Here is an 18,620-nt window from a genome sequence, read left to right as displayed (position 1 = left end):
TTGTCTGTAACTGTAGTTCCAAAGTTTCAGCAGGTCTGTCTAATTCTGGATTAACAATATACTGATGAGGCAATTTGGCTTTATGCTTTTGGAGCAAGGTTGGTCAGTGCTTACACAAGGTCCTTGGTTCTTTGAACCACACAGGTATGCCCTTTTTATGATGTCCTGTAGTCACGTCGATACATTTATATTTGTGGGCATTCCTCCTTCCATTCCCACTTTGATCTGACTGGATCCTAAGCCTCTGTCTGTCACTAATGCTATCTGCAGGCTAGTTGAATGTTGCTGCTTGATTTGAGGTGAGGTTTTTTTTGTTACATTTTTTGGGGGGGTGAATATTTTGATTATCTGCATGAAATGCCTTGTCTCTCCTTCTGCACTTGGCATATGTGGAACTGACAGCTCCAGGGAGGCAAATGAACGCCACTGCATTTGAGAGGAAAAATTATTTCATGCAATTACCCTAAAAGTGCATGAGAGAATAGAGTGAAAGGAATGAGGGAGAGAAAGAAAGAGAGCATGAGAGAGAATAATCACAACACTTCGACAGGTTTATCCTATCGTGTTTGAAAATCTATCACTCTGACAAGTCCCCTTTGTGAAAGGTGTAGACAGATAAACCAGGCATTAGCTCTTCAAGGTCCTCTTGAGTGGAGGGTAATCAATAGAATGATCAGTGCACTGGTCCATTTCACTAAATACATCTCCCTGATATTTTTTACAGACTAGATGTACCCCATTTCCCTCTTAATGTCTCACTTTGGCTCTCTCATTCACTTTTAAGTGGTTCCTGGGCAGACAGATCTGGGTCAATGTTAGGTGGACTTGTGGGTCTTTCTGTATATATTATAATGTATTTGTTCTGAGAAAGGGTGTAGTAACAAAAGGCTGTGTCCCCAGTCCCTCTCTGTCTCTTGAGCCTCGTTAAAAGGCCAAGGAAAAGGAAGGTTTTGTAGCTTCATTATTCATGCCTGAGAAGAGATTCAGTGGAAGTAGTTCTTGTCCTGACTCTGCTGCTGTTTCACCTGCCAACTGTTACCCACTTGATCCCATCTGCACATTAGAGTCACCCATGGGAAGCTGGTGACAGCAGCCCATGTCATTGTGGAGGCCTCATGCACCTATGTTGACAAAAACATTTAAAATGCTTGGAGATCCCTAAGTGGAAACTGCTGGCCAGGGTAAATGGTTAGTGTAATGGTTTCTCACTGTGCTTTCAAAGAGGCAGGACATTTGCCATAGTAGCAAGGAGGGTAGTGCTGGGCTAAGGGATACTGGGCCAGGTCACTTCTTGTCACCTGCACCCGCAGCTCTCGCAGCGAAACCATTGCTTTAGTCACACCTATTAGCACTTCAAGGTTATTTGGACAGCATGTTGTTGGGTTAGGGAAGCTGAGATCTAGCATATATCCTAAAATTAGGCTTTTCCTCTTTTAGTTGGTGTCAGAAAAGAGAGATTCACAGCTATGGGGGAAGTGTCTTCACCTAGTCAGAGCAGTTACCACTGTAAGTAAGAGTTATTCAATAGGCGAGATAAAACAGGTTAGCTGAAGCTGCCTCCAGGGACCGTATCCTGCAGTGTGAGATAAGGAGAACATGGGGAGCACCCCAGTGTGCTGCAGGTAACGCTCAACAAAACTGGCTACACAGCCCTCTTCTCCTGGCCTTGTGTGAAATGGTCACTCCACGTGCATGCCCTCACCAGCAGCACATTCTTCTTGTCAGTGCATCTTCACACAGCTCCTTCCCCTCCTTATGGTCACAACAGGTACGTGTTATCACATCTCCTGGCCTGCACCATACACGCTCTCACTGCTCACTGTGTTTACTGCCAGAGGAGCTGTGGGCTCTGGTCTTGTTCCCAGAGGGCTCACAGACACTCCAGTTTTTCTTCCAAAAACTCAGACCTCATCCCTATGGCTTCCAGAAACTCTTCAATGAAGAAATGATAAATTTGTGGCTTAAGCCAAAGTTCTGGATTATTTTAAACTTTCTTTTTCTCTCTTTCTCTCTCTCTCTTTCTCTCTCTCTCTCCCCTTCTGCAGGATGGTGGAGTACTCCCTGGATCTCCAAAACATTAACTTGTCTGCAATCCGTACTGTCCGTGTCCTGAGACCCCTGAAAGCTATCAACCGTGTGCCTAGTAAGTCGTGCTTCCCTGTCACACCTGCTCAGCTCAGCTTTTGGGGAGTACATGACCAATAAAGCTGCCTGTGGCGGTGTTCTCCAGGCAGGGTTTGGGTACAAACTGAGTGAAAGCTTCTGCAGGGTGTGTGCAGGCTTTTAGCCATCCCAGGGCCAAGAGGTGTCATTGGATGGGCAGGAAAACAAGAGTTTCCCAGCATAACCGGTCATGGGTATTCTGTGCATGGCCATTTTGATGGCACAGGAACTGATGTGCAGTAAAGGAAGGTGTTTTTTCTTCCCTTTACTGAAGGGCATTGCAGGTTTGATGTCTTCAGCCTCAAAAAGGGCTGTGTGAAAGGTCTGAAGAGGGATGAGCTTGACGAAGCAGGAAAAATTGGTTTGCTCAAGTTTTCACATGGTTTTCCAGATCCTCTCCTCTGAAAAATTTTCATGCCATTACAGCTTAGGGTCGTGTAGTACTGACTGTTTTTTCTTTCCTCCTCGCCTTGAGCTTTGCACTCCCTCTTTTGTGCCAACTATCCGGGCTGTGAGCTGGTGTGTGTATGAGCCAGGCTGAGCACTACACGGAATGGGGAGCACTCAGGGCTGCACCTGAGCCTGGTCTGACACACAGCCTTCAATTCAGGTCTGCATCTAAACCAGAGAGGTGCTACAGCCCTGGGACATGTGCCATGCACGTGCACTGCACCTACAGTGGAGGTGATCCCTCCATAACCCTTGCATCTTCCCTTCCCAGAAGATGAGGACAAGACCACCCTCTTCACCATGCTTTGAAGTTTTTGGTGGTGTTGAACTTCTTCCCTCACCTTCCCTTTGCCTCTCCTTGTGTTTTTTTTTTCTTTTTTTTATCATCAGTTGCTGTCCTTTCAACCCTGAAGCAAGTAAGCAAGCATTGCTGTTGTTATTGAACTGCAGGAAACATGCAGGTGGCTCAGGTTTTGCAGTGGTTGTATCCAGGTGTATGGAAGTGAACTGGCAGACAGGTTGCATGCCATTGGGATCAGGGGGTTGCAAGAGCACTGAACTCAGCCTGCTGTGCCACTGATGTTTCTGGCTGTTCCCTGTGCAAAGGCAGCAGCTCCCAAATGCAGCCCCATGAGACTTCAGGCATTTCTTCAGTCTTACAAAATGGCAGGAAGTGTCTTTGCTCTTCCCCATAATCTCCCTGATCACATTGTATGCAGTGTCTAAGACCTGGCCAAAGCTCTCCTAATCCTTCCCTCAAGCTCAGATGTTCCTTTTTCTCTTCCAGTTCTGAGGGAGTTTGCACAATTGACCTAGTCTGCATCATATGCTTTTCCTTGTGCTAAAGTCACTTCCGTGATGACCCCTATTTCCTGACCATGTTGTGGAGGTGGATTTGATGGTCTCTGATTCCATGCAAAGCCCTTCTAGAACGGTCTTGTCCCTCTTCCTAGGTATACTTATGTCTCTGAGCAACAACTATGAAAAGAGGGTGCTGAAAGGTGTGATGGAGGAAGTGAGGTACAGTGCTCTGTGCCCAACGTGGCAGGAGGATGCCAGGCAGAAGAGCAGCTGTTTGGGGCACTGAGAATGCACCCAGGAATGTAATGAGTCCATCATGGGGGGATAGGGATGGGAGTTAAGACAAGCTTTGGGCTATTGACTGTCAGCAAAACAATTCCTCCAGCCTGTCTCCATCTCTCTGGCCCTTCTTCAGAGGGGCAGAGGACTGGGAGCCAGTCCTGGCGATGGGTATGCACTGTAGTGTCAGGGGACACCCTTTCTGTGAGGGGGTGGGCTGGAGATTGTGCATGGCAGGCTAGCCCCTTCCAGAAAGTGTACAGCCAGCTATGTGAGAGCAACACCATCCTCATGTTATGCAGTCTCCTTTCCTCCCTGTTTCATCAGGAGTCTCATGAGTTTGTGGTCAAAGAATACTTTGAGACTGATCCCATTTACAGGGTAAACTTAACCTTGGTAGAGAGTGGAAACATCCTGAATGACATCCAATTAACTCCAACAGGTGTCTGCCATTTTAATTGATGGACACTGGTGGTCAGGAGCAAACCCTGAGTGACAGAAAGTCAAGGCCTTCTTTTATTTCTGTTAATCTCCTGGAAAAACCAGAGCTGCCCCAGGGAGGAATGGTGTGAGCCATGTCAGAACTGACCCACCAGAGATGCTTCCCATTATCTCTCCCGACCTTTGCAGAGCACAGGCCATTGAATTTCCCCTGGCTGTCCCTGCCATGACACTACCTGTCTACTCCTTTTATCAGTATGAAACTTGACCTGTATGAAATTGATACTGTTTTAATTTCCGCTTTGTGGTTAAACATTTGTGTATTTTTCTTGCTACATCAATCTGTGGTTATACGCAGAGAATGTTTTGGAAGAAAGACATCATGTCATTAATTAAAAAAGAAAAAAAAGAAAGAAACTGGATTCCCTGGGAGAGGAAGCATTGACTTGAGGGCTGAAAACTGGCAAAGAGGCTGTAAACAAATGCTGGTGATAAATGGAACTGCGTTAGAAGAAGGTGCCTAGTGGGGTACAGCAAACATAATTAATGGGACCTTTGGCCACAAATCTTTTTTTAATGCCTTTTAAAGTTCTTCATTATGGATCTGAAGGAAGAGGAAAGTCTATTAGTGAGATATACTGATGATACCTAGCTGGAGGTGTTGCAGATGAAAGAAAAGCGGGAAATCAGACATCAGGAGGTAGAGGGAGATTGAGGTTATGGTTTTGAGTGTGAGATATCTGGAGAGAGGCAGGGGGTCATTAATCCCAAAGGCAGATATTCAGCCATGTCCAAAAGGCTGTGATGGGACAGTGTGGCCCAGTGTTCACCAGTGGCCATTTCAAAAGGCTTCCATGTGGGCACACGAGTAGGGACCAATTTTCACAGAGAAGTCTGGCTGTGTGGACTGAATTATGGCAGATTATTATTAGGAGAATGGACAAAATGATTAGGAACCTGACTGATTACAGTATAAGTGGAAGAATGCTCAAGTGTCTGTCGGGGTAGATTATTTAGCACCCAGAGAACAGTAGCACTCTACCAATCAGCCAGTGTTTGAAAAGTCCACATACTGAAGTGAGAAACTTCTGGATAAATTTGAGAGCAATTTCATACTACATGACAGAAAAAAAATAGCAATGCCAGAAAATTAGGAGAGAGAAAATTCAGAAGGAATTTCTAAGGAAACAGTAGCAAACATGGTGTAGGAAAAGGTGTCATCTATTAAATAAGTTAAATAAACTTATTCTATACTCTTTGCATGTGGGCAAGGCTGAAGTTTAAATGCCCACAATGGATGTGTCTAAATACTGCTTACCCATGCTCATTTCTTAACATGTTACTGGAAGCTCTTCCTTACAGTGAGACTTCTGAGGCTTTGAAACAACGCACAAGGAGCTGACAAATGCTATTTGTGTGTGCCATACTCATTACCTGTGCTGTAAAGGATGCATAGACTCTCTGAATCATCACAGTGGAAGAAAAGGACATCCAGTGTACCCAAAAGGTGGTAAATGTCCATTAAGAATGACGTTCTCCACCCAGTTCATAACTAGGCTGTAAAACTTGCTGCTTTTGGGAGTTCTTCCAGTCTCAAATCAACTAAGATGCACTGTGTAAGTAAAGGAAGCAAAATGGGATTTTCCAGGGGAAGCCCCATCCCTGAAAGTGTTCAGTGCCAGGTTGGATGGGGCTTTGAGGTACTAGTGGAAGTTGTTCTTGTCCATAGTGGGTGGGGGGTGGAACTAGATGATTTTCAAGGTCCTTTCCAACCCAAAACATTCTATGATTCTATGAGAGTTCACATGGAGACACTTCCAGATTTCAAACCTCCTTATGTCAGGGTTAGAGCTGATTTTTAGCTACTAGTTATAAGCAACTGATTGTGTTTTTTTTTGCAGTCCTCAGCAGGATGTGCTACTGACCATTGACAGATTTCCCTTCTGAATGAAGAAGCCTGGGGTTCTGCCCCACTTGATCATGTCATTTCCATTCTCATGTCATCTTTGAAGTGAGATTTAGATCTCCATCATCTAGAGAGAATCTGAGGAGCTCTAGTTTTGTAATATGTATCATACCTTCATTCACATTCCTTCTTATTTCTTGCATTCTTGATTACAACCCCAGGAACTCTGCCTTTTGAGTTTGGGGTTTTTTTAAAAATGTGTGTGTGTGTGTAATTATAGAGATAGTTCTGGTTCTGTTACCATGTGATTTGATTCCATGGCAGTGAGTACGTGTGACAAGTCCCACAAGTCACCGAAGAAGTGTAAAGAGGAAAAAAATACCCTCCAGATCTTGTCAGTGATAGTTGCTTTCTGCTTGGGGCATGTCTGTGTCCTAGTCTTGGGGTGAAATTCCACATTCATTTGTTATTATCATTTTCTGATTGTGTGTCAGGTTGCTAGGTGAAACATTACTGTTTGCACTAGCTCTTTCATTGCTTCCTCTCATGGCAAGACACAAGATCTGGAGGGGGAGGCTGGTTTTATTTCTGCCTGCTTTTGAGCTGGGAGTCAGTCTGTAGTCATTTCTGATAATTTGGATTTCTTGCATTTCTGTTATTCAGTTTTTGACACTGGAGCAGAAAATGTTCCTTCAGTTTATTCTTTCTTGTTGCATTGGCCTTATGCAAAGAAGAGCCCTTGCTTTATGTTTGATGTCTTCCAGTTTCCACTTATAATTTAGTAACTGATTCATCATTTGGAAGCAGATTATTTCAGCTGAGCACACTGTACGGAAGTGAAGGAGTCTGTTGCAATGTTGCATAGCAACTTTATTGAGTAGAAAGGGTATACATGTGCTAATACTCGGTGTGTAAGTGCAGTAATATGTATGTGGAGTTATAAGCATTAGAAATATAATGTTATATCCTTATTACTAGCTGTGAAGGAAATAGAAGTTCAGATTTGTGGGAAGTTCCACTTTTTCTAAATGTGATTTATTTTTAGCACAACAAAAATAATCTTTTTCCATCCATTTTAACATGGCCTTATGGTGCCTAATTTTAGGTGGTGTATTTGGTTTTTTGATTTTTTTTCCTATACTTGGTCACGACAAAGAAGTTTAAAAATCAAAAATCCTCAATCATTGCATTCTAGTATAAAAATTATTTTCTCTCTTCTTGTCCTCCTTTTTGCTAAATCTTTTAATAACTATTGCATCATTTTTATTTCAGTGAAATAGTATTTTTTGCTGGTAAAAGTGACGTGTAGGAATATCTTGGTCTAGTTCCATTTTTCTTTATTAATGATTGTAATTATAGTAGCTCCATGGGTCCAAATAGACTGGATTTTTCTACTTTTCTTCTACAGATCTCAAAGACATAAACCAAGAATTTTTATTTCAGTCTTTCTCATGTTTCAGACCAGGTGAATGAGACCCAATGATTGTCATCAGCAGACTTGGAAATACAGCTGACATCTCCTAACTCTTAGCTCTGCATTCATATCACTAGACCAAAGTGCTAATATTAAAATAGTCTAAAGCACATGAACCCTTGAATTGGAAAATCAGATATTTTCCGTTTACATACCTGCCATAAATCTGCATTCCACACCAAGCTACCTGTGCTTGGTGCTGTATTAGTGCCTAAGATAGAGCAATCTGGCTATGAACCCTGCACTTGGCATGGGGGAAAAATGATGAGGTTTACTTTTCTAAATGTGTTTTTGAAGAACTAATTTCACTGATGAGCGTGTGTGAAATTAGCTTCTGACTGAGATATATTAGGCTGTAAAACAATCTCTTTTAAAGCTAGATCAGACAAAAACCAAGCATGTTTGACAGGCACAGTCCTGCCCTAGCAGTTGGAAATGCAAAGGGATTATGAGATTCCTCTTCTAAATCCTTCCCCCTTCAGGGTCTTTGCTTCAGATGCTCCCATCTTTTTGCAAGTGGACTGTCACTTGCTTGTTCTCTTCCAGTGCTGACTCCCTTTCAAAACTGTCCTCTTCTATTTGACTCTTTTGGAAGTGCGTTTTTCCCCTCTCAGCTTCATTTGTGAAGTAATAACTGAAACTTGGATACTGTTATATTTTCCAAAGACTTACTCCTTTCACAGTTCTTTGTAGAAGCTGCTCTGTAAATATTTATTATCACATCTCAGTGACAAACAAACCACGCTTACAACTTTGTTCATATGTGTATACACACAGATTTATCCACATGCAGCCAAAGTGCTGTGCAGGTCAGTACAGGTATAGGAGTGATGTTCTCTCACTGCGCCCATACACAAAAGATGTCACAAAGCATTTTCCATTCCCTGGTCAGGCTGTGTGACACAAACGTACTGAAAGGCGGCACTGACAGCTTTCTGTAGGCTCTGTCCCAGACAGGTGGGCAGTGAAAGGATGGAGAAAAGCTGACAGGGAATGGACTTGACCGATGGGGTCAAGTTCGTCTGTGTCCTCCCTTCCCAGTCCAATCTCCTAGCCAAATAGAGCAAAACACTGAATAGAGCAATGTGATTTATGCCTGGAGCAGGTCATTAAAGGATGCCTTTTATCCAAGAAGGGGACAGATGAGATATGGAAACGCATGCAGAACTGCAGTATCCTATATGTGCAGCTCTCTATCAAGTTAGTCAAGCCCCAAATGCTTAGGCATGCTCAGGATACAGGGAGCAGTGCAAAGGGGAGCAGAGCAGAATGAGGATCAATAGAGATGAGTGCAGAGAAGGAGCTGGGCTGGAAAGAGAAACGCACAGGAGGCAAATAGGGGGGTTTGCTGGGCACAGCATGTGAAGGTGTGATGCCCCTCTGTATGTAGGATAATGCACAGACAGTGGAGGAGGGAGGGAGGGAAGGGGAGGAAACCAAAATTAAAACACAATCATGGATTAGTATAAAGAAAATCCATTGGCTCTCAGATAAATATGCTGAATGGGTTTGCAAATCAATGCCTCTCTGGAGCTTTTTAAAATTGGTCTATCAGAGGCCCACATATAGTAGTAATGGAGGAAGTCTTCATGGAATTATAGAATGGTTTGGGTTGGAAGGGACCTTAAAGATCATCTAGTTCCACCCCCCTGCATGGGCATGAACACCTTCAAGTAGACCAGGTTGCTAAAAGCTCCATCCAGCCTGGCCTTGAACACTTCCAGGAATGGGGCATCCACAACTTCTCTGGATGTCCCCGTGCTTTACAACTCTCACAATAAAGATTTTTTTCCCTGTATCTAATTTAGATCTTCACTCACCGAAGAAAGGTTGCAATTTTATTTACTTGTTGTCTGATCTCAGTGCTGTTTTTCATGTGGATTCCCAGTGTGCAATATATTGCCAGGTAATCATGGGAGAAAGTAATCTTTCCTGCTCTGAAGTAGTCCAGTCAATTTCACTATTATTAGCAAGTATTCAAAAGCCACAAATTGTGTGCTTGTAGGTTATCAGATGGGTTTAAAGCTGTGAGATTTGAAAAAGCAAAAGGAAAACCAATCACAGATTATATTTCTTTTTCCCATGGCTTTCAGACCCTTAAACCTGTGACTCAGATCTTTTAGTCCTCTTTTTTCCCCCCCATAGTAGTGGGGAATAGAAGCTTCTTTTTTTTGCTGTAATCTGGGATTGTCAAGTCATAACAATATTTCACACCTAAAGATTTCTGCCATGCATCCCAAGATTCACAATAAAAATCACAACAGTCAGTAACAGCATCTTGGAGTTTGTGTAAAGCAAACCTGGAAAAAAACCAAAATGAAACAAAAAATAGTCATAAAAAGACCTTTGTTGGAATCTTTTTTTCTTTCTTCCTTCTCCTGTAGGAGAACACACACAGCCAGAATTTTAAAAAATGCTCAGTGCCTCACCGCTCCCATTGTGACAATTCTGCTGCCTGTTCAAACAAGCTCAGCCTCCAGTGTACACAGCACTCATGAAAGCCCAGCCATGTATTTTGCTGCCTAAATGGGAGCTGAGCTGTTTTGCAAAATCTGTCCCATGGGACCTATCAAGAAATGGATACCATGGAAATGTGAGCAATAATGACAGTGTATTATGGGGTGAAAGATAATGTCATATTACACTAATGCAAATTATACTTTGTGTGTGTGGGCAGGGCAATTTACAACTATAACCTTAAATTTCTCTATCTTTGTGTATTTTGGGCCTCATTCTCCTGTTCACACTCATTTCACCTAACATCATGTCACTGCCTGCAGTAGAAAGAAACATGATTCATGCCAGTGACAGCAAGAGGAAATTAGCTCCCTTAAATCTTAACCAGAAGTTGCATTAACACTGTTTTACATAATATTTTGTATTATTCTGTCCCACTTACACAGCATTAGAGATGGGTAAAGAACTTGAGGATATTTACAGAATGGAGGCAGGTGGCTCACAGCCACAGCGCTGGAGTCACCTTGCCTGGTGTTGGGTGACCCCAGCAATTCTGAAAGAAAAGCTGGCACTGTGTGTTTTTAATAGACTCTTCACTGAAAGTGAATGCAGTCATCATTGCAGTGATAAATGGGGAAAAAATGAGATTATCAGTGAATGAACTACTGTAGCAGGTGGTAGTAGGTGTTGCTTATTAGATGTTCAGTACTACAAAAAAGAACAGAACGACAGCAATCCCCCAGAGAGACACCTCTCTAAGAATTAATCTGACACCTGTCATCACTCTCCAAGACAAGGTTGCTTAACAGTCCAAAGCTTGCAAGGTGATAATGGAGAGAGAGTGAAGAAAGGGCTGCTGACTGAGACCTTTGCCTGCATTTGTTTCTGCTCATGTCATGGATTACGTGGCTACCAACCATGCTATGGTGGCACATACTGAATGTGAATGCCTGTGGTGGAGGAGCTTTCTGTCGTTATCCATGAAACCTCAGCTGGGCTCACAGCACCCATAATAAGGTGCAGCCTGCTGCAGAGCTTGGATGTCTCCTTTGTGGATGACAGAAAAGCCTGGGCTGGGGCCAGTCTTTCTCCAGAGATGTTAGCATTTAGGTGTCAAGACAAATTCACTGGATTTTGCCCTCTTTCTTGAGGCCACTGTAACCCTGGGGACAGGTTTGCAATTAGGAGGCTTCACTTCTGAGCTTGCTTCTTCACAGCACTTGGCAGCTCCACCCGAGCCCCCTTTGGCAGTCTGCTGAGCACTGTGGCTATGCAGCACCCATGTGTTTATTTGCTCATCTTCCCCCTGCCTCAAGACAACTGCTTATCTCTGGTTTCATTTGCACTCTCTTCTTGGCGATCGTTTTAGCAGAATGTCTATTGCGAGGTGTTCTAAATGGTGTATTTTTTTCTCCCCTCTTACTTTCCTTTTTGATGCTTATGTTGACCTACCTGATCTGATCTATACCTTGCTCTCCAACTGAAAAGAGGTGAGGTCTGTGTTAGTCCCTGGATCGCAAGGGAATTGTTTCTACAGCCTTGGAGAAAGCTTAAGAGAGTTCTTTCTCTTTTATGAGTACACTCTAAACATACTCTGGAAAGCTCTGTAGTCCCAGCAGGGGGAAGCTCTGGCCAACAGTTTTTTGTGGAGTTTTAGTCTCTCTTTTGCCTCAGGCTTAAGTTGAGGAATACTTTAAAGGTAAGGACTGAGGACACTTAATTCTTGAACTTGATTCAGTATTCTAAGCAAAGTAGTCACCGTACCAAGATGAGGCTTGATGTGCCCATGCCACTCAGAAAATGAACAACAGCTCTTTGTACTGGCTGAGGCTTTATAAGTGCTGGAAATGTCATGTTTTGATATTTTCTGTGGTCGCACCAAGGAGTGACAAAGATTAAAATAATTTGAGGTTATGTCATGAACAGGCTGTACAGGATGAGGTGTCTGAGCCAGTCAGAGGTGCTAGAAGGCTTTGCTTGTTAGTAAGGCAAAAGTGAGGAATCACTGAGGAACTTAAGCAGTGCTCCTGAACTAGGGATCATGCTGAACATCTGCAAGTGCAAAACCCCCCAGTCCTAAATATATCCTACAAGGTTACACGGCAAGGGAGACAGCAAACACCAGGAACCTGACAAAGAGATCAATGGGAAGACTTTACTTGTCTCTGAACGAGGCCAGTGTGTCTGGGGCAGTTTTTCCAGAGCAGCAGAAGTGGCTTAAGGTCTTTTACTGCCTCATACCATCAACTGGACCTGTCTTTCCACAGAGTTAATTTAATTTGGGTCTGGCCATCCATCTGGACATGCTCTCTCCTGCATTGGTTATGGTCTGCAGCGTGAATGAGGCTGGATTTGCAGCTTGAGGACAGGGCATCTGGAGCTGTACACCAGCTGTTTCAGCCGAGCTCATTTTACTTACACTTGTTTGCAGGAGAGGTCTCAGTTAGGAGGAATGCAGCAAAGGGAAAAGGTCTGTGTGGCGAGGAAAGCTGTGAGCTATAGTGTCAGTGAGCTTGGCAGTGTGTCTACTGTTGGACACGCAGCTGACTGGTGTCTCTTTGCAGCAGTTTGGCTCCACACTTTATTTGATGTTCAGGAATGCAATGTGTGAAGTGATAGCTAAACCTCAGATCAGCAAGAGATCAGTGAGAAGGGCCACAAGATGAAGCACCAGCTTGCACTGTGCACAAAAAAAATGAAATTATTTTAACTACAGGGGTTGGCTAAAAAAAAAAAAGTGTATCTCTTTCGGTGTACTTTCTGCACAATCAATCTGCTGGAATGGTTCCTCATTCTGAAAATTTCCATAACGGAGCATGCACGGGAAAATCCTGCCAACCGCATGCTAGCGGGATGGACTGCCATGTGTCCTGGGGCAGGGGAGGAAGGAAAGAAGGCACGCTTGGACAAGCAGCCTGGCTGAGGAACATAATGACACTTGACTCTCTGCATTCTGCAAAATGTCCTGCCAGCTACGGTCACAAGTGCTGATGGGAAGGAGATTTGCTTTTGCTCCAGTTAAAATGACAATGGGTGGCTTGGTTCACGATGCAGATGAGATGGGTGCTGAGAATTATGTTCTCTTCCATCTGGTTTACTCTAAACGAGGGAATGATGCCTCAAACAGCTATTTCCTCTTGACTTCACATGCATTAGCTTCGTCCCTCACTCTATAGCTGGGGAGGATTTGAAAGCCTCAGAGGTGAGTGAGATATAAGAAATCAGAAACAACAGGATTTCTCACCCTCTCCTGAACCAGTCCCCCGTTCAGATCACAGGGTGATTAGCGCTAGGAGTGAGTCAGCTCAGCTGTCGGCCCTCACTCTGGGAAAGAGGCAGGCGGAAAGAAGGCGAAGTGACGGAGCGATGCTGAGCAGGGGCAGGCGGGGCAGTGTCTCCGGGCACACCTGCCCTGTACAGCTGGCTCTGCCTGCCCGGAGCCTCCTCGCCATCCCTGCCCCGGCTGCTCGACCCCGCCGGCCGCGCTGCCCCGGGGCTCCCGCGTGCCGGACGAGTCTGCTCAGCCGGGCTAACCAGGGATGATGGAAAGTGTCTGGAGGGGAGCCACGGTCACTAAAGCGTTTGTCACGAAGGGCCTCTGGATGCTACTGGGGTGAGACAGACGAATTCCGTTTTTACGAACCCAGGAGGGAGCTCAAAGACTTAGCTCAGCCCTGTGTTTCCTGCTGCTCAGCTCACTTCCTGGCACTCCTCGCACCCTCCCACCATTTCTTATCCCTGTAAGATACCTTGCCCCGTCTACTGCTGCGTTTGAGTGGTGGCTTTGCTCCTGCGGGATATCTTGGAGGATTAGCCCTGCCAGCACGGTACAGTCGAGCACCCTTCTCTACCCCTCACCCAAGGGCATGGGTAAGCAGCAGGGAAGCATTAGGTGGCATTGTTTCATGGAGATCCTTCCTTGGATGCCGACAGCTGAGGCTATTTTGTTTCTTCCTTTCCCTTGGTCTCGTCGTGAGGGTGAGTGGAGAAAAGACCTTTCAGAGCCCACACCTGGCACTCATGAATATTTCATGTTTCTTGCTTTTTTTTTTTTCCCCTTGAAGAGCAAAACCTTTTCATATTTGATGCCCTGGAAGGCTGTTTGGTTGCTGAATGTTACTTCATCAATGCTCTCTCTCCCTGCTTTTCCTCCAGACTGCCCAGCCTTTCTTCCTTTCTTTTCTCGAGCAGTGTCTTCTTTATTTCAAAGGATGCTTCAGAAAAGGTCACTGTCCCTTTCATATCCCCTCCTTGCTGTGAGCCAGCATGGCTTCTGCTCTGCCAATGGTAAAGGATAAATGGGGATGTGGGGAAAGGCAGCACTGGGTAAGCTGAGAAGCAGCACAGAGGCAGAGAGGAGTAGTGGGCACAGCAAGAGAAAAGTAAAGTGGCAGAGGCAGCGGAAAGATTTTGCTGAAGAACTGGTTTTCCAACACCTTACAGAATTTGTCATGCATGATGCACTGGTGTTGCTGTGGGTGGCAGCTTGTCCAGCAAAGGCCCTTTGGAAAAGGGAGGCATCACAGTTCCCCAGAACAGAATTCTCCCACAGCTGCACTGACAAATATGCCTTCTGCCCATTTCTGTAGCCCAGCACTTGCTTTAGAGAGCTCATTATTTTGGCCACCAAGCTCTACAGTAACATCCTCACCGATTACCCCTAGGCTGTTCAGCCTTTCTCCCTCTTTTCCATTGTGGTGCTTGAGGAACCAGGGACTGTTTGCAACTGTTTGCTTCCAGTCAGGCTGCGTAGACCCTGAAACACTGTGAGTCCTGAGTGGGGTGCATTCCCTCCTGCCCGTGAAAGTGTTCAGACACCTGGCAGTGAGGGCCTTTCCTTGGAAAACTGCAGCAGATGCCCTGGCTTGGCTGCTAGGCCAGTCCTTTCCTTCCTGGGGGATGGAGGACTGCAAAGAACCAGCCACAGACTGGGCTGCTAGCTCAGGAGGGAATAGGGAGGCTGAGAAACCTTCCACTCAGAGTTCCTATGGTGGCATACAGACACTACCAGAATGCCATAGCGGAGGACAGGGCTCAGGGACTCTGGCCTGAGTGTTGCAGGCAGCAGGGGAGGCTAACAAGGAAGTAAACAAGAGTACTGAGCTTGTATTTACACTGTGCCTTTCATCTATATGAAAGTAATAGCTGAAGTACTGCCACTAACTGGGTGAACTCAGCCAAGGAGGTCCATTTGATGGACCAAACTGATGCATCTGGTGAGAAACGGGTTGTCAGAGCAGTTGCTTTGTAGTTTAGGGCAGAAAGCAAAAGAGGCTTTGCATAAATTGAAGTGATACATTTGTTTTAGAGATACTTGGCCCGTAGGAGAATTGCAATTGATGTTTGGATGTAGCTTCAGCGTTCCTGCTTTTGGAGGAGCCAGTCTCATATCCACAGTCAGCATAAATGGGAAGAGAAAGACGAATTTGTTAAACAGTGAGATTTTAAATAAATAGAAATTTAGTTTCATTTAGACTTAGAAGTGGAACCTGTCAATGCTGAAAGAATTTGTGATGTAGAAAAGATGCCAAGTGATGGGTCTACCTGCCGGTTCTTGGGTCATGGCCCCAGGTACCCAGAGTGCCTACCATGAGGGCAATAGCTATGGTCTTGGCACTGTGGTTAGCATAATCTTGTACCATCAGTAATCTCTCTGAGAGTCAGGATGGAGATGTATGGGTAGGCAGAGATGTTTCCAAGAGAAAGGCAGACAAGTTTCTCGAGTCACTTGTCGTCTCTTGGAACACAGACAAAATCAATATTTGCAAATTATGACCCAACAAGTGTGTTGTCTGTAAAATTCTGGTGACAGTGTCTATTTTATCTGTTCTGCATTTCAGCATAAGGACAGTCTCCTTCTTGTCATTATTCAGCTCTGAAATGGAGCTAGTATCAATTGATCTGAAAAACATCACCCCCTCTTACAGCACTGCTGGCACAGCTTTCCGTGTCACTTGGCTCTCCCTAATGTTCTGTCCAGGACAGTTTATGAGAACTACAGAGCTCATGCTGTGAAGCAGTGTTAATGCTGGGAACATGCTGCACTGCAGTGAGGGTACATGGTCCTGAAGTCAAAGTGCTATCCAAAGTGTTTCTCCAGGGCCTGACAGGTCACAGCGACCGGCAGCAGGGTGCTGTGGCTCTGCTGTTGGACTTTGTGTGATGGGAGATCAGGCAGCTGTCAGTGACTCATGGCATGTCCATGATCCCCAGCGAGTGACTGAACTGTGCCCCTGCACTACTGAGTTACTGATGTACTTATCTGGAAGCTGCCTTATGTGGTGACCAGTGATGCAGCTGGGCAGTCATGCAGCAGGGCTTAACTACTGCTCCACTCCCTGACCTTAGAACCAATGCCACTGTTCCTTGTCCTTCATGATCCTGTGTAGCCATCATTAAAAATCTTCTTCCTGCGCATTGCCTACAGCTCCTGTCTATTCCACCCCTATCTGTCCCCAAAACTTTCTCTGCTAATGTAAACCAGTCTGATGTCTCACATCTGGCACGCTTCTCCCTGTCCCTTCGGTGTGTGTGCATCCCCACTGCAGGCACCACTTCCCTCCCTTCTCTGTGGCATGAGCAGTCCAGGGAATAGACATGGAACATAATGTGTAGCATCATGTGGCTAATTACTTGATGTTGGGCACACGAGGGGGATTATCTTGTGCCTCAAAGGGCTGTCAGAGAATCCTAATCTTATCATTCCCTCCTCTTTCCCCTTCTTCTGCTGTCTGAAGTAATGAACTGGTTATAAATACCTAACTAGCTAATTATTTTCTGGCCTATATGGAGAATCTTCAGTGAAAGAACTCCCTGGGCACCTGGGGGAGGGACCTCCATGGAGGCGAGACGACCTCATGAGGTGTGTGCGGGGTAAAGGCAGTACGGTGATGCTCAGAAGAATTTCCAGGCTTTCACCATCCCCAGAGAGTAGAGGAAAAGTCATTAGCTCCATGGAGAAATGAGCCTATCTTTACCCCTACTTGCAGCTGTGTGAGCTGACGAGCCAGGGGGAAAATAAAACCACAGAAATAATTCATTAGGTAATTAGAAATTTAAAAAAAACCCTCTTTTTGGAAACATTTACATTGGGCAAAGGTTCTGTGCTGGCAGCATTTTGGGCTGTGTCTGCAACTTTTGTGATCCAGTCCTGTTGAGGCAGGAGGACTAGTCAGGGGACTGTCTCTTGATAATACTGTCACTAAGAAAACCAATATATGCTAGTTTATATGTGCTGAAGAGGTTCATCCCACTGGCAGGCTGGCCTTGGTCTGTCATTGCAATTCTCACAGGTTGCAACATGCAGTTGTTGAACTGGGATGTCTTTCAGTCCGAGACTGAGGATGGGGCTGTTGAGCTGCACCTTTGGGGCAGTCATCACTCTGTTGCTTTTCTGCAGGGAAAGGAGAAGCAGGGGGTGTCAGTCAGATAGCTGATGACACCAGAAGTCTCATTCCCCTTTCCTTTCTCTGCTGCAGATGGAGGCCTAGGGTTAAGAGATCACAGCATCACAGCAGCTCTGCTGGCTGCCTGTCAGTAAGGGTTAGGACAAGAAAGGGCAATAACCATAAATCTAGTTTGGAGAGTTGCTAATTTCTGACACTATGCTTTTATCTTCATGTGGCTTTTTTTTTTTTTCTGTAAACTTCTTTCCTTTTCTTCTCCTTCCCTTCCTCTTTCCCTTTCTCTTTCTCTGTCCCACATTTGCTCCTTCTGGCTCTCTTCTCCCCTTGCAGGCATGCGCATCCTTGTGAACTTGCTCCTGGACACCTTGCCCATGCTGGGGAACGTCCTTCTCCTCTGCTTCTTTGTCTTCTTCATCTTTGGCATCATCGGGGTGCAGCTGTGGGCTGGGCTGCTCCGCAACCGCTGCTTCATGGAGGAGAACTTCACAATGTGAGTGACTGGGAGACCATATCTCCTTCCTTTCTTCCAGGAATGTTTCTCTTTCCCCTTCCCTGCTCGTCTCCTACTGCCTGGCTCTCTGTGTATCACTTGCTCCAGACAGCTGTAGGGTGATAGCGTGCAGAGTGTTGGGCATGTCTTGCAGCGGTAAGGGAGGGCAGGCAAAGACAGCTGGTTTTCATCTGTCTTCACGGTTCACAGAAGAACGAGGCTGGGCTCATTTGGATTGGATCAAGGCACAGATTAGCATGGCTGCCTCTTCCAGCCATGCCCAATGATGCGACATGCTGCTCCTACACCCAGAAAAAAATTGAAATTCTGAAACACCAGCCATGCTGTCTTTCTTCTGAATTTGCTCCCTCTTCAGAAAACAACACCCAGAGGAATCTTACAGAGAGCCATAGCACTGCCTGATGCTTCCATGGTCATCTTTGGCACCTCCAAGATGGAGCTGAGGTCACTGTTTGAACAGTAGTTACATTACCTTTGGAGACTTTGGAGGGACACTGGGAAATTATTGGAAAACTTCAGGAGTAGAAGTGCATTGAGTGGTGCCATGTGGAGGGAATGGAGGGCTGGGGGAAGAGGTATCCTACAGCTGGGTTACCAAAAGTGAGAACATCTGAATGCAAAGAATGGCTGTTTCAATGGGACAAAAAACTCCTGGGGAAATGTGGGCATAATTTGGGCAGAGCCTGTAGCCACACAGGGATCAGTTACAGGTATCTGGGATTTTCACGGTAA

At 45.2% G+C, this 18,620-nt stretch overlaps 1 protein-coding gene across 4 annotated transcripts in view; it reads left to right on the top strand.

Moving 5' to 3' along the window:
- CACNA1I (calcium voltage-gated channel subunit alpha1 I) overlaps positions 1-18,620 on the top strand; it is an 89,693-nt gene that overhangs the window by 16,213 nt on the left and 54,860 nt on the right. For all 4 annotated transcript variants that reach the window (XM_027879381.1, XM_027879382.1, XM_027879380.1 and 1 more), the window contains exons 3-4: positions 2,046-2,143; positions 17,708-17,867. In XM_027879381.1, the coding sequence (XP_027735182.1) occupies positions 2,046-2,143; positions 17,708-17,867 (258 nt within the window). The remainder of the gene's footprint in view (positions 1-2,045; positions 2,144-17,707; positions 17,868-18,620) is intronic.

The sequence above is a fragment of the Empidonax traillii genome, unplaced genomic scaffold (assembly GCF_003031625.1).
Source record: "Empidonax traillii isolate 1590-97213 ecotype Southwest subspecies unplaced genomic scaffold, ASM303162v1 scaffold55:size2822071, whole genome shotgun sequence".
Classification (NCBI taxonomy): domain Eukaryota; kingdom Metazoa; phylum Chordata; class Aves; order Passeriformes; family Tyrannidae; genus Empidonax; species Empidonax traillii.
Note: the sequence above shows the minus strand (reverse complement) of the source record. Positions and strands in the feature narration are given on the sequence as shown.